The 12,626-nt window shown below is 37.2% G+C and overlaps 1 protein-coding gene across 8 annotated transcripts in view; it reads left to right on the forward strand.

Moving 5' to 3' along the window:
* The window catches only part of SDCCAG8 (SHH signaling and ciliogenesis regulator SDCCAG8), a 151,025-nt gene that overhangs the window by 43,981 nt on the left and 94,418 nt on the right, over positions 1-12,626 (forward strand). For all 8 annotated transcript variants that reach the window (XR_009456099.1, XM_059715964.1, XM_014600083.3 and 5 more), the window contains one exon: positions 8,797-8,939. Coding sequence is in view for 7 of the 8 variants with exons in the window: in XM_059715964.1 (XP_059571947.1) it covers positions 8,797-8,939 (143 nt within the window). In the remaining variant the exon portion in view is untranslated. The remainder of the gene's footprint in view (positions 1-8,796; positions 8,940-12,626) is intronic.

Consider the following 12,626-nt stretch of genomic DNA (forward strand, 5'->3'; position numbering starts at 1 on the left):
TCTGGAACCAACTTCCAAGGGAAGTGGTGCTGGCTCCTACCTTGGGGGTCTTTAAGAGGAGGCTGGGGTCATATGAGCCCAGTATTCTCTCCTTCCCAGGGCAGGGTGTCGGACTCGATGATCTACTTAGGTTTCTTCCGACCCTACATCTATGAATCTGTGAATCTTTGGTTTTGATTTGGGTCTTTAGATAGTCCAACCAGGGCTCTGCTGTTGCTCCTGTATTTCCATTTCTTTCATTGTCTGTCTCTTCCATGCGTGAACTGGAAAGAACCTTCACTCCGCCACACAGTTTACTGTTGTGTTTTAGTCTAAAACGATTGTGCATATAATCCTGCCATATAACCCCCTTTTTATTTTTGAAATGTATAACTTGTATAGGATCCTGTGAAGCATAAATGTTTTTATTCATGCTTCCTTACAGTTTCTCTAATTTTTTTATTATATTGTTGATGATCCCTACAAGGAAGTTTAAATTTTAAAGTCAGGTTTAGGCTTCAGACATGTTTGATTTATTTCTGCTCAGGCATGGGATAAGTTACATAACAGCTCAAAGAAAATCTATTTTGGGGATTGTTGGGAGTTACCTTGGTGGGGGCCCTAACCTTTTTATAAAGGTGGATAATTCTCCTGATGCAATATGCTGTGTCAGATGGTTGTGCCTGGGAGGTCTGAGATTTAGAGACCGCTTAGAACTAGAGCTGCTTGATTTGATATCAGGATTAGTATAGGAGTGGCTGCAGCTGACCCCTGCTGCATGTGCACCAGTAAATTTGTGTGATTCCCAGAATAACACATCTTGAATTCTTGCTACATAATATGAAAATACATCTTTTCATCAATTTGAATATATGGTACAGTATGAATGATCTGTTATCTGCTAAACTGTGTCATATAAGACAACTGAAATGATTACTGTGCAAGATCAAAAATGTTAAAACCTCTCAGATTTGTTTTGAACTAACATATAATTAAATATGCTTGAATGTTCACCCCAGTAGCACCTCCTACTGAAAGGTCAGCAATAGTCCCAGTCCTGCAAAGAGATGCACATTCTAAAATAGATGCACTGTGAGTGGTTCCACTAATGTGAATGAGGTTACATGCAACAAAAGTTAAGCATGTGCAAATCAGGACCTCTATAAGCAGAAGAGTCTTATCACCTCTCATTCTGAAATGTTTGTGATTTTACTCAAGTTTACTGCTCTTGATAATCACATTCACTCCAGAAAGACCATTATAATTATATTTTGCTAATTAAAATGATCTTAATTTCCAGTTTCAAGACCCTTCAAATTCTCAGTTATTGTAAAGATTATTGAAAGAAATAGAAAATATGGTAGACTCTTGCAAATGTCTCTAATATTTTTATTTTTCTGAATTAATGTAACAGTATTATCAGTTTGCAGAATTCATTTTCAGTTAATATTGTATATTAATTTACTCCAGATTAAGGGAGATTGGTTGAAAAGCAAATACCATTAGCTTTTAATTAATTCTGTGTTTACCCTCTTGAGATGTTAAAAGGCTTGTACAGTGGGGTTTTTTCATGAATTTATTTCAATGTAAGATTTTTTTTTGTTATCACTGTAAAATCATTGTCATTTGTAAAAGACTTTTTTGCCTTCTCTTTGAGCACTGCAGTAATTCTAAATTCAATGGAAAACATCTGCTGGTTTAGAAATTTAGGGTTGCAGTTTTCTGAATACTGTAGTATAAGCACCAATTTGGACAAGAATGAAAGAAATCCTTGTTCTGAGCAGAATAATTTTATAATTTAATCTTATCAAATTTTATAGCAATAGAGATGACGAGGTAATTAGAAAATGTTCACAGAATCCATAAGCATTATATTTGTTATTTTTCCTCAAGAAGAATATGTCTTTAAAATAAAGCAAGGACAGTGTAAAATTGCCTTCTTTATTTAGTTTACTCGATGAGCACAACTTTATTATATTAATATGAAAATGCTTATGGAATTTCATAAGGAAATACTTAATGAAAAGTAACATGCATATTTGCTTTCTGGTGTTTATATGAACAAGATTGCAAAAGAGCATCTTGCAAAGTAGATGAGCCGGATCAGTATGATGTTGAAAAAGAGCCAGTTTATAAAGACTCTTAATTGTAGTTTGTTTGTTTTTTCTTAGTAAAATTTATACATTTTTGTTTTTGAAGACTGCATATCATATTTTTCTTCTGGTACTGACATCACACTTCTTTTTGGGGAGCTTTGTTCTGAAATCCTTATTCAGGCAATCTTCCATTTCAACTGCCAAAATTTCCATTCGCATAAAGGAAAAACAAGTTTTAAATATTTTTTTAGCTTTATTACATGCAAACATATTAAAAATATTAAGTTGAAGTCAGTTGCTCGTAAGTTACCTGTACAGCCTTAACATGACTATGCAGTGCATATACTTTTTGATCTTCCAGCATCAGGCTGGTCTGATACTTCCATGAAATATAGGAGGATGTCTTTTCTCTTTCTGTAATTCTTTGTCCCATTCAGTTTGTCCTGTGCTGTAAAAGAAGCAGATATCCCGAAGAAGAAATAATGTAATGTAATCAAATATAATAGGATTATGTAATTAAAAACTGTATTATAATTTATAGGCACAAGAGGGTCAGATTAATGTTGAATGGCATAATTATTGCCAGTTTATTCCAGATGGGAAAGATCTGTGGCCTATTCCTATTCTTCCACTACTATGTAAAGAAGTCTCTGAAGTCACAGAATAGATCTACTTTGCAGTTCTGTGGAGCATAGTAGCACAAACTTCCTTTCTTTGTTTCCATATGGTGCTTAATCTAATTACACAAGTTGGACCCTGGACCCCAGATGGATCCTAGAAGAGTAAACGTGCCATTTCCTACAGGGTGTTTTTTTTCTGCACCTGTATTTTTTTCTGATTATAGCTGCCCGTTAATGTACTGATATCAATTACAAGATTCTAATTTATACATAATCTAGAAGCCTGTGGTATACTTCTGGTTCCTTATGGTCAAGAAAGGTAAATTCAGACTTGAACAAGGTCATAGAACAGCTGCTAGTATGAATAGGGAGAATTACTAGGCTAGACAAGTCCTTTCAAAGAAAGATTGACAGGGAATGTGATTGCTCTCTATAAAGACATCTTTGGGTGAATACTGGGGAAGAAGAAGAGTTACTAGAGCTAAAAGGCATCCTTGCCAGAAAAGTAAAACCTACTTTGAATAAATTTAGGCTGGAAATTGGAAGTGTTTTTTGAATTATCAAAACCATGAGGTTCTGAAATAACTTCCCAATAGGAGTTCAGGGCAGTGGGGGGAGACCCAGGTAGTTTACATGGGATCAGTTTACAAAAGAGGTTGGCTAGCTTTTAATTGTATGCTTTTGTGTCCTCTATAAAATTCAGTATTACAAATCAATGGAATTGTTCCACTGTGGTGCTCTATATTTTATGATTCTTTCTCTTGAGCCCTCTCCCTTTACAGCCCACATAATTGGTGGTTTGTGATTAGCTCTTCAAAGTCTGATTCCAGTGAAAACCATTTGCTGTTTACCTCTTGATCCCTGCAAAGGGAAAATCCAGCAACTGAATTAGATGTTAAGTATAATGGTTAATTTTATTTTGATGGTTGGAACTTACCATCAGATTCTATACAATTATTTATTTTCTATTTGATATTTAAGAATAAAGTATGGTACCTCTTATTTTTCACTGAAGTCACTTGGCATATATTTCAATCCCACCTTTGGTTTTTCTCTTTCATTCTCATCCCAAGGTGTTTGCTAAGCCCTGTCCCTTGTTCTTCTTTAATGTTCTTCTTTAACTGGGGATAACCAGGCAAGGTATCTTCTAGTCCGGTTATCCCCAGTGCTGAAGTCCTGTGCTCACACTAGTCATCTCTTAACTTGAAAACTTCTTCGCTGGCCTCTATCAAAATACTATTAGTCACTTCCTTGATGTCTGACCACACCCCATCACACCTAAACAATTATTGTTTGGCTTCTTGTCCTTAAAATGCATCATATGCAAGCTTTTTGACTCTGACTTTCAAGGTTTTACATAATGTCCACAGTTTGTATATCTCTGCTTCTACTTCTCTTTTACAGTCCTCTCATACCGGTCTCTTTTCTCAATCTCTGCTTTGAACCTTTGCTGGTCCATGTTAATTCATTGTACTTGGAACAATTTCCTTTTTCCTTTAGATTATTTGTTTTAACTCATTTAATTTAGAAATCTTTCCTTCAGAGGCAATGCATAAGTGTTGACAGTAGGCCAGGGAGGGGCACAACTCCGTGCTGCTGCTGCTAGGCTTTGGCTCTGAATGGTCTGCAGCCCTGCGGCTTGTGGTCATTGCAGAAATCGCACTGCTGCTGCAGTCCCGCACCCCACCATCGGCACAGAAATCTGAGGGGACATGTGTCCCTCTGACGCATTGCTAATGCTTTTTTTTCATTGCTTCCCTTCACCAATAACCTTCACACACTTGCACTCTTTTCCTCATCTCATGTTTTGCTATTATAGATTGCAGGTTTTTTTAGGGCAGAGAATGCTTCTCTGTTTGGTATCTATCTTGCAACCAGATCTGTGCTTGTACTTCTTGTAATTTTTATTATTCTTCCTAATATTTACACTTTCTTTATTCATGTTTTTTATTTAATATGCACTTTCCCAGAACTACATAATTGGATAAAAAAACTGAGATTGGCTACAGAAATCTTAACAGCTTTATAGACTTTTCTCCATTCTGAGGAGGAACTAATACCCCTCTCATGGATTTGAATGGGCTTAAATAGCTATCAGCTCCCGGCCCAAGGAGTAGTGACAGACTCCCTCTGAGTCAGTTGCCCTAGACCTAGAGATCTTTGCTGGTGATGTCAGGCATGGGCGACTGGTGCCTCCTGAGTTTGGGGGGGGGCAGCAAACTGCCAACTGGGGGGCGTGCCCCAGCAGCTGATCACCAAGCCAGTGGCAAAACCGGAAGTGCAATGCCTAGTGGCAGGTTTTCTCTGGCATCAGTACTTCAACAACAGAAAGTATGTGGAATCTGTGTCAGGGGTGGGTACCATTGCCACTGGAAGTCCCTCTTTCCCTTTTCTCCAGTAGTACTCCTTTTGGCTAGGGGATTTACCATCTTGGAACTGGAAAAAAAAAAATTATATTCTAAAAATCAAACAATATACATTAATTTTTGCCCTGATTTATCTGTGTAGTGTCATTGGTGACACATAGGGGGTGCACACGGGTGCATGTGCACCCCTTGCGAAAAGGCACTGCTGACACCGCCAGTGCTGCTTGGAGGCAGTCGCCACTCGCCACCTCCCCCTCGGCATCGACACTGCTGGTGGCGTCTGCAGGTGGTCTGTGATTGCCGGTGGCATCTGTGGGTGGTTGCCGACCACTGGCCAACACTCACCACCTCCCACCCCCACCACCAACAGTGCCATGGCCACACTCCCACCCCCTACCACACTCTCGCCACCCCCCCCACTGCTGACAGCACCATCACCACCTGTAGGAGCTTGCCATGCCCCCCCATTTAAACTGCTGTATAAATTCACTTAAATTTAAACTGCTGTATAAATTCACTTAAATTTAAACTGCTGTATAAATTCTTACACCAAGGTCATTCATAGTATACACAGCTTGGGTTGCAGTGCCTTCAGGATGATGACAATGCAAAGGTCTAAAACAGATACTTATTTTTCTTTTTTTTAAATTGGTCAATCCTCAGTTGTATTTGGCTAAGATGAGTTCACTGAGACTCAGTCCAAATAACTTCAGGGATACTTCAGGCTCCCCAGTTGTTGTGGGTGTCTTTGTTGGTCCTATGTCTCTTGGTGCCTTTTTTATCTTTTCTTCCTGCTATTCTGACTATGGCTGTTTTGGACATGGCTTTTGCAACAGTTGTCTATGCCAGGGATTTTCAACCTTTTTGGAGCAGTGTATCCCTGGTGGCCAGACGCGGAGCAGTGTACCCCCGGCAGCTCGACATGGAGCGGAGTGGGGATGGCACGCGGCCAGACACTGCCGGGGGGGAGTTGCACAGCCAGATGCAGCATGGCAGCAGTCACTGCGTGTGAGCTTTTCCCACCCCCGTGTATGGCCGGGTGGGTGGCACCTGCGTGGCAGCATGGGATGGTGTGTGGTGGCAAGCTGTCCCCACCCACCTGCCCATACCCCCTAGGGCCTTCTCAAGTACCCCCAGGAGTACACATACTCCCAGTTGACAACCCCTGGTCTATGCCTTTGAGTTGTATTCAGGTCAGTGCACTGCTGTCTACATAGGATTACCCCTGTAGACCTTTTGGAAATGTTTAGTAGTTTAGAATGATTAAATATGCTTGCTTAGTGATGAACAGTAGATGGAAAATATGTCATTACTTCAGAGACTACACTGACTTAATCATGGCTTTTGCTTAGAAGTAGTGGGACTCATACTGTTTTTAAGTCCCTGTTATGGTTTTGTGGTTTGAAACCCAACTGCTTTGAGAAGCTGCTTCTGTCCTCAGGCACCCACATGACAATTGAGATCAGCTGATATGTTCCTGACTACAGTCCCTCAGTTTAAACATCTGGCAGATAGAGGGAGAGGATTTTTAGCAGAGATGCTTTTACTTTGGAATTTGCTTCTCCTGTTGGTTTGACAGAACCCTAGCCTGTTTACCTCCAGAGGATGATGTAAAGCCCATCTGTTTGCTTGGGTTTTTCCCTGAAGGGGTATTTATTTTCATGGCTTAAAATCTGAGCTTTTCAAATATTTAGTTATTTCTTTTCTTTTTTTAAAAGAAAAGCTGTGCCCATGCATGATTTTGTGTGTGTATGTTTAAATAATACATTGCAGAAGTGTTGCTTATTTACTGAAGATGGGAAGGACTCTATTTCTCTTCAGACAAATACACAAATAGGTCGAACTAGGGAGAAACCAAACAGTGAATTGAGCTGTTAGCTAGAACACAGCATAGTGTATTTATTGAGACTTTAGTATTCCATAAAACTGAGATATATTAGCTTCTTACTAAGATTAAAAAAATGCTTATCTAGCTTGAGTTTAAAATATTATTCTTACAGCATAAAGGAAAAGAAATGTTTTGCAGTTTCCCAAGTTGTTCTCAGACATTTGTGTTAAAACTAATAATTGCTTACTATATGTATTATACTTTTTTTTTTTTTATAAATGTGTTTTATATAATGCTATCTGTAGTTGGATGCTAACCTGGCTTCCTACATGCAATATAATTTAACAACCTTAATTCTGTAATTCTGAATACCAGAAATGCAAAAGTACTTTCATGTCTAAAAATGAACAGTGAAACCTCTTTGGACATAGAGACTGAATTTGCCTGAGGCATCACAATTTACTGTAAATGATTTGGGCTAACATTTCTGTGGAAGAAATGGGGACAACATAATTATGAATTTGTTTAAAAAGCAAATACTGGCACTGAAATACATTAATTTGTTCTTTTTGGATGTTTAAGCGGCCTTTAAAATAAACTGAAAGAGAACATTGTCTATATGAAGAATATAGTAGAGAAGAAGTAGGGCAGTGGTTCTCAACCAGGGTGTTGCTGTACCGTGATTGATTTACCTTGAGATCCTCTCAAAGATGCTGTGGGATGCTATACAATGTTAGCACACTCAGGTGTGCAAACATGATTCACAAGATAAACCCAGTGATTTCAAGTAGGAAATAATGTTTAAAATGTTCTGACATATTGTGGATTTTTTGAGTTCTTCTCAACAGAAGAATTGCTCTGTTATTTTTCTATAGCATGTGCTACAGAACTAGTGGAAAAAAAAATCTAATGAAGACTGGTATTTTCTGAGGAGTCCCTCCAAGTCTAACAAGGGATGCCTCGAATTCAACTGCCGAGCTAGAGTGTGAATCTTAAGTGAAATAGCTATTTCACGATAAAGAAACTCTTACTCCATGTGAGGAATAACTTTGTTCTTTTAGGGTGTGCCCCTTTAGAAATGGAGTCACTTAAATGGTCAAAGGTAACTAATAAACTTGTGCAGACAAGCCCTTAATGATGAAGTACAGTTTTGTGACATAAAAGTCCCTTTATAGGAGCTCAAATACTCGATTAGCTCCAAAAGATGTTCTTTTTCTGCTTTGCAAGTGTTGTTAGTGTTGGAAATTTATTATTTCTTGAAAACTTTGTGTGCCTAGAGACACACACATTAATTTGAATATGTCTACATGGGAAACAAAGACCCCAGTCCTTCAGATAAGTTTAAGAGCATAAAATATATCAGTAATCTAATTGATTTAATTCACATATTTAGTTTATTAGATATATAAGCCTTAGTTATATAAAGATATATATTGCAGGATCAGGCCATAATTAAGTTGTTGTCTGAATGGACATAAAATATAAAAAAGCACCTGAATGCCTTATATAGTATAATATTATATTAATATAGTAAATGATGGATGGCTTTAATTAGTTGATCATACAAAGAGTATGGGGTAACTGAATTCTTTTATACAGGAAAAGGAGAAATTACAGGGTTGGCACATCTTTCAAACCTATACACTATACGTACAATAACATTTCATTAAAAATATAATATTATGAAATAAGTTTTAATAAAATGTATCTACTGTGATAATTTAGTTTCTTCTACCTTTTTTGTTTTTGTTTCATAATCTTATGTTAAATTCATTTTTATTTTTACAAACCACTCTTGTTTCCTTTTTCATAAAACTAAAAACATGCTTTATTTTTCTACTGAGTTTCATTGTCTTCACTACATATATTGCCTAAATACTTCTTCTTTGATTATATGCATTTTTAAGGAAATAGAGAAACTGGGTTTAGAGCTGAATGAAAGCAAACAGCGTTTGGAACAAGCACAGCAGGATGCATCTAGAGCCAAAGACGAGTGCCTAAAACTGACAGAACTGCTGAGTAAATCTGAGCACCAACTGCACCTCACCAGGTACCCCTTATCCTATTACATGCCATAGCACCAATTTCATTCTGTTAATTTTTGCCACAGACCTCTCCACAGTTGCTACAGATACTTACAGTCATTGACTGCATGCACAACTTTCAGGAGTATGACAAGTGTGTGACTTTCAGGAGTATGACAAATAAAATACCCAGAAATTCGAACAGGTGCGGCAGAAATTACTAATATGGAAAAAGCAGTCTAGTACTTAAAAATATACTTTCAAAAAAACCTAATGATAAATATTTAAGAACTTAATTTATTAGGTAAAGTCTTTATTATGTCACATAAGTATCTAACAATACACTGCGAATTGGTTGAGAAATTTTGATGCTTCATATTTATTAATTGAAAGTATTGTAAAATAATGAACTAAAATATTGATTGTAAATTATGGAGCTATACTTAATCAGAATTTAAACAGTGTGCATAATGTAGCATTAGATGAATAGAGGGAAGATGTGTAGGAAAGCAGCATTTCCCTCATTTGTTTTGTTGCAAAAAAACCAAGATGGCATGTCAAACATTGTCAGGCTAGGCTCTTTATGGGCTTATTCCATCCTTGACCATGTTCCCCAATCCATACTTGTTATAGAATTGTATTATTAGATACAAATATAGAACAATCCAAAGGTACACTTACTGATTTAGTAATTGTTGTAATATCTCCTTTTGCAAAATACTCAGGTATTCCTTTTGATTGTCTGTATCACTTTATCTCCTGCTATTTGTAAACATCTAGTGACAAATCTAGGACCTTTGTTAGACCGTAAACAAAAACTCTTTGAAGTCGGCATGAATTTCTCTGAATAACTGTTTCAGATTTTGGCCACTTCATAAGAGTATTTACAGAGTTACACCCATTGAGCTTAGTGGGAATTTTGTCATTGATTTCAGTGGGAAAAGGATTGAGCCAAATGTAAACTCCTTAAATCTTTTACTCTGCTACATTTCTATATAATTCAGAGCACGGTAGTTAACAGATGGAAGAAAGCACCACTCTAACAGCCTGTATTTAGAGAAAAAATATGTTAGAGGTTGATGAACTTGAAAAAAGTTTTGGGTGAGTTGTTAAGATGTCTAAAGTTTGGATTTAGCAGAACTTTCTTAATAATGATTTGTTGTGATAGTTAACCAAATGTTTTACCAAGCTCCTTTTAGCAAAAGACTGATTATACATTATAAAGCTGTGTGATATTTTGGAGAAAATCTGATTAGCTGATAATTTTTTGTGAAAATCTTGAACTCTTAATAATGCAAATTAATAACCACATTTATTATGGTTCAGAAATTAAGTCCGGATACGTAAGGTCCAAATAATTCGAGTAGTCATTTAATCTTAAAGACATATTGGATTCTGACTGTGTTGAACTGTAGAGCTGTTGTTTATAAAATAATACAAAAAAGATTCTCTAATGTTAACTATTTATAAAAGACTGTTCTAACTTAATTTTAATAAGAAATAAAGATTAAATCTTTCTCTTAAAAGTCACCAAATTCTATAATAATGCATTAGGGCAGGGGTCAGCAACCTGTGGCTTGTGGGCCATTGTATCTGGTCTATGGAAGTGGAGTTTTGGCAGCATGAAGCAGTGAGAGCTTCTCCTGTACCCTGGCAGGGAGAAGTAGCAATGGCAGGAACTTTTCCTGGGCTGTAGCAAAGAGAAACAGCAGCAGATGGGTGCTAGGGCCTGCCTGCCTCTGACCTGAGTTGGGTCATTCTGGCCTGCAGTCTGAAAAATTTGCTGACTGCTGCATTAGGAGAAGGCAGCCTGATACTAAATAAATAGATTGAAGTGTTGTTTCTCTCAGGTATAGAGAGGAAAAAGAAAGGAGAATGTATTGGTGGCTGCTAACCTGATGCCAAATTGTCGTTTCAAAAGGACAGTTCTGGGTGGGTAGAAGAATGGTCCCAGAATAGTCCATTGGCCTGTTACAGTTACAGAGGGAGTGATCTGTAGGTGAAACTGAGCTTTCATTAGTAGCACCCCTTTTTCGTTCCTCTCCTGTCACTTCCCCATCAGATCACTGCCTGCCAGAACACATTTCCTGATAAGTGAAAATTGTAGTGGGGACAACTTTCATGGGTCCTGCATTCAAGCCTTTCTTAACGTCACTTAATCTCTAATGGAGTTTCCTTTATATTTTGAATCCAGTAAACATATAGTTTATGGTCTGTCCAATGTAGGTAATATATATGCTGTGAGCTTTAAACACTTTAAAGAATAAGGAAATGTAAATTGCATCCTTTTTGCTGATAAGGGCACTTGTGTCAGCTGGGGCGTTGAACTCGGGTGAAGCTAACAGTGCTGCAGCTATCATTCTCTCAGGCTTGTGCCAAGGACAGCACTTTTAAGTTTCAGAGCCTTGTCTGTTGTTCTGTACAACGTGCACTGACTTAATGCATATCTTTATCCAGCCTTTTCTCTAGGTTGTGTTTCCATTCCTTTTTAGCTATAAAACAACTAGCTAGCTTCAGTGTTCCTGGCAGAACTGGAGTTGGGGGTGACATGTATTGCTGATATTCCACTATGTATAGACTGTCTATCATGAAGGATCCATAGGTTGAGGTTCTTTTGGCAGAAGGTAAAGTAACACAAGATGATGATTAGGCAAGCATTCCTCCTTTATTTAGTAGCTGCTGAAATAGTACATTATTAAACAAAAGATTACTGGGTAGTACAAATATTCATCTGGATGTGTTGAAGGTAAAGGAGTATAAAGTACAACTAAAAGTATTTCATTTAAGTATTTAAAAAAAAAAGAGTGAATATTGCAGGTCACCTAAAACATACAATCTATTTTTTATTTTTGCAGGATACCTTTCTTGACACATCCCACCTTAAACATTGTTCATATAGGGCATTTTTACTCAAACTTTAGTTAAAGTGCCCCTGCCGCCATTTTGAAACATAGTGTGCTGAATAAAACCTTTGCAGCATCTCATGTAATTAGAGCAGCTCCTGAGAGCCACCCTAATTAAAAAGCCCCTTCCCTCTACCTTAGAGCATATGTATAGATGCCCATTCAGACCAAATAAACAGCTTATTGGTTAACAAATTAAGAACATGTGAAAGGGTAAAAATAGCAATTATAAACCATTTTCAAAGAGGTGATCTTTGTCTGTTGCATGTCACCTTCTGGGTCACTGCGTTAGAGATACAACTTTTTTCTAGAAATTTTTGTTTAATTAATGCACTTATTTTTCTTAGTCTGTAAATCCAACTTCTGAATAGTCAAATGACTGAAAAATATATATATAATTGTTCCTGACTTTGAATAATATTTAAGGTAATCTCATATGTAAGCTTGGCCTGCTTCTTCCTGGATTTGCACACTTCAATCTAATGTGACTTAACCATATATTTTTTAAAACCTCTGTTATTAGAAATGAATTAAGGTCCAGTATCTCATCTTCTCATCCCAGTTGAATTCTCATTTGAACTCTCTGGTCACTAATATAAGAACTATTCTATAGCAAGAAAATAGGTGTCTAATCTTGCCCCACTAAAATCAGTGGCCAAGCTCCCATTATGCCCAATAGCACAAAGTTGAACCTTGTATTACAGGAAGCATATCTTTTGAAATGCTTGATTCCTATTTTTCAAACCATATAAAACATTCAGATCTGTTCTCAGCGTGTGTGAGAGCAATAGCTTAAATTATGAGTGGTGG

Source organism: Alligator mississippiensis, chromosome 1 (assembly GCF_030867095.1).
Source record: "Alligator mississippiensis isolate rAllMis1 chromosome 1, rAllMis1, whole genome shotgun sequence".
Lineage (NCBI taxonomy): Eukaryota > Metazoa > Chordata > Crocodylia > Alligatoridae > Alligator > Alligator mississippiensis.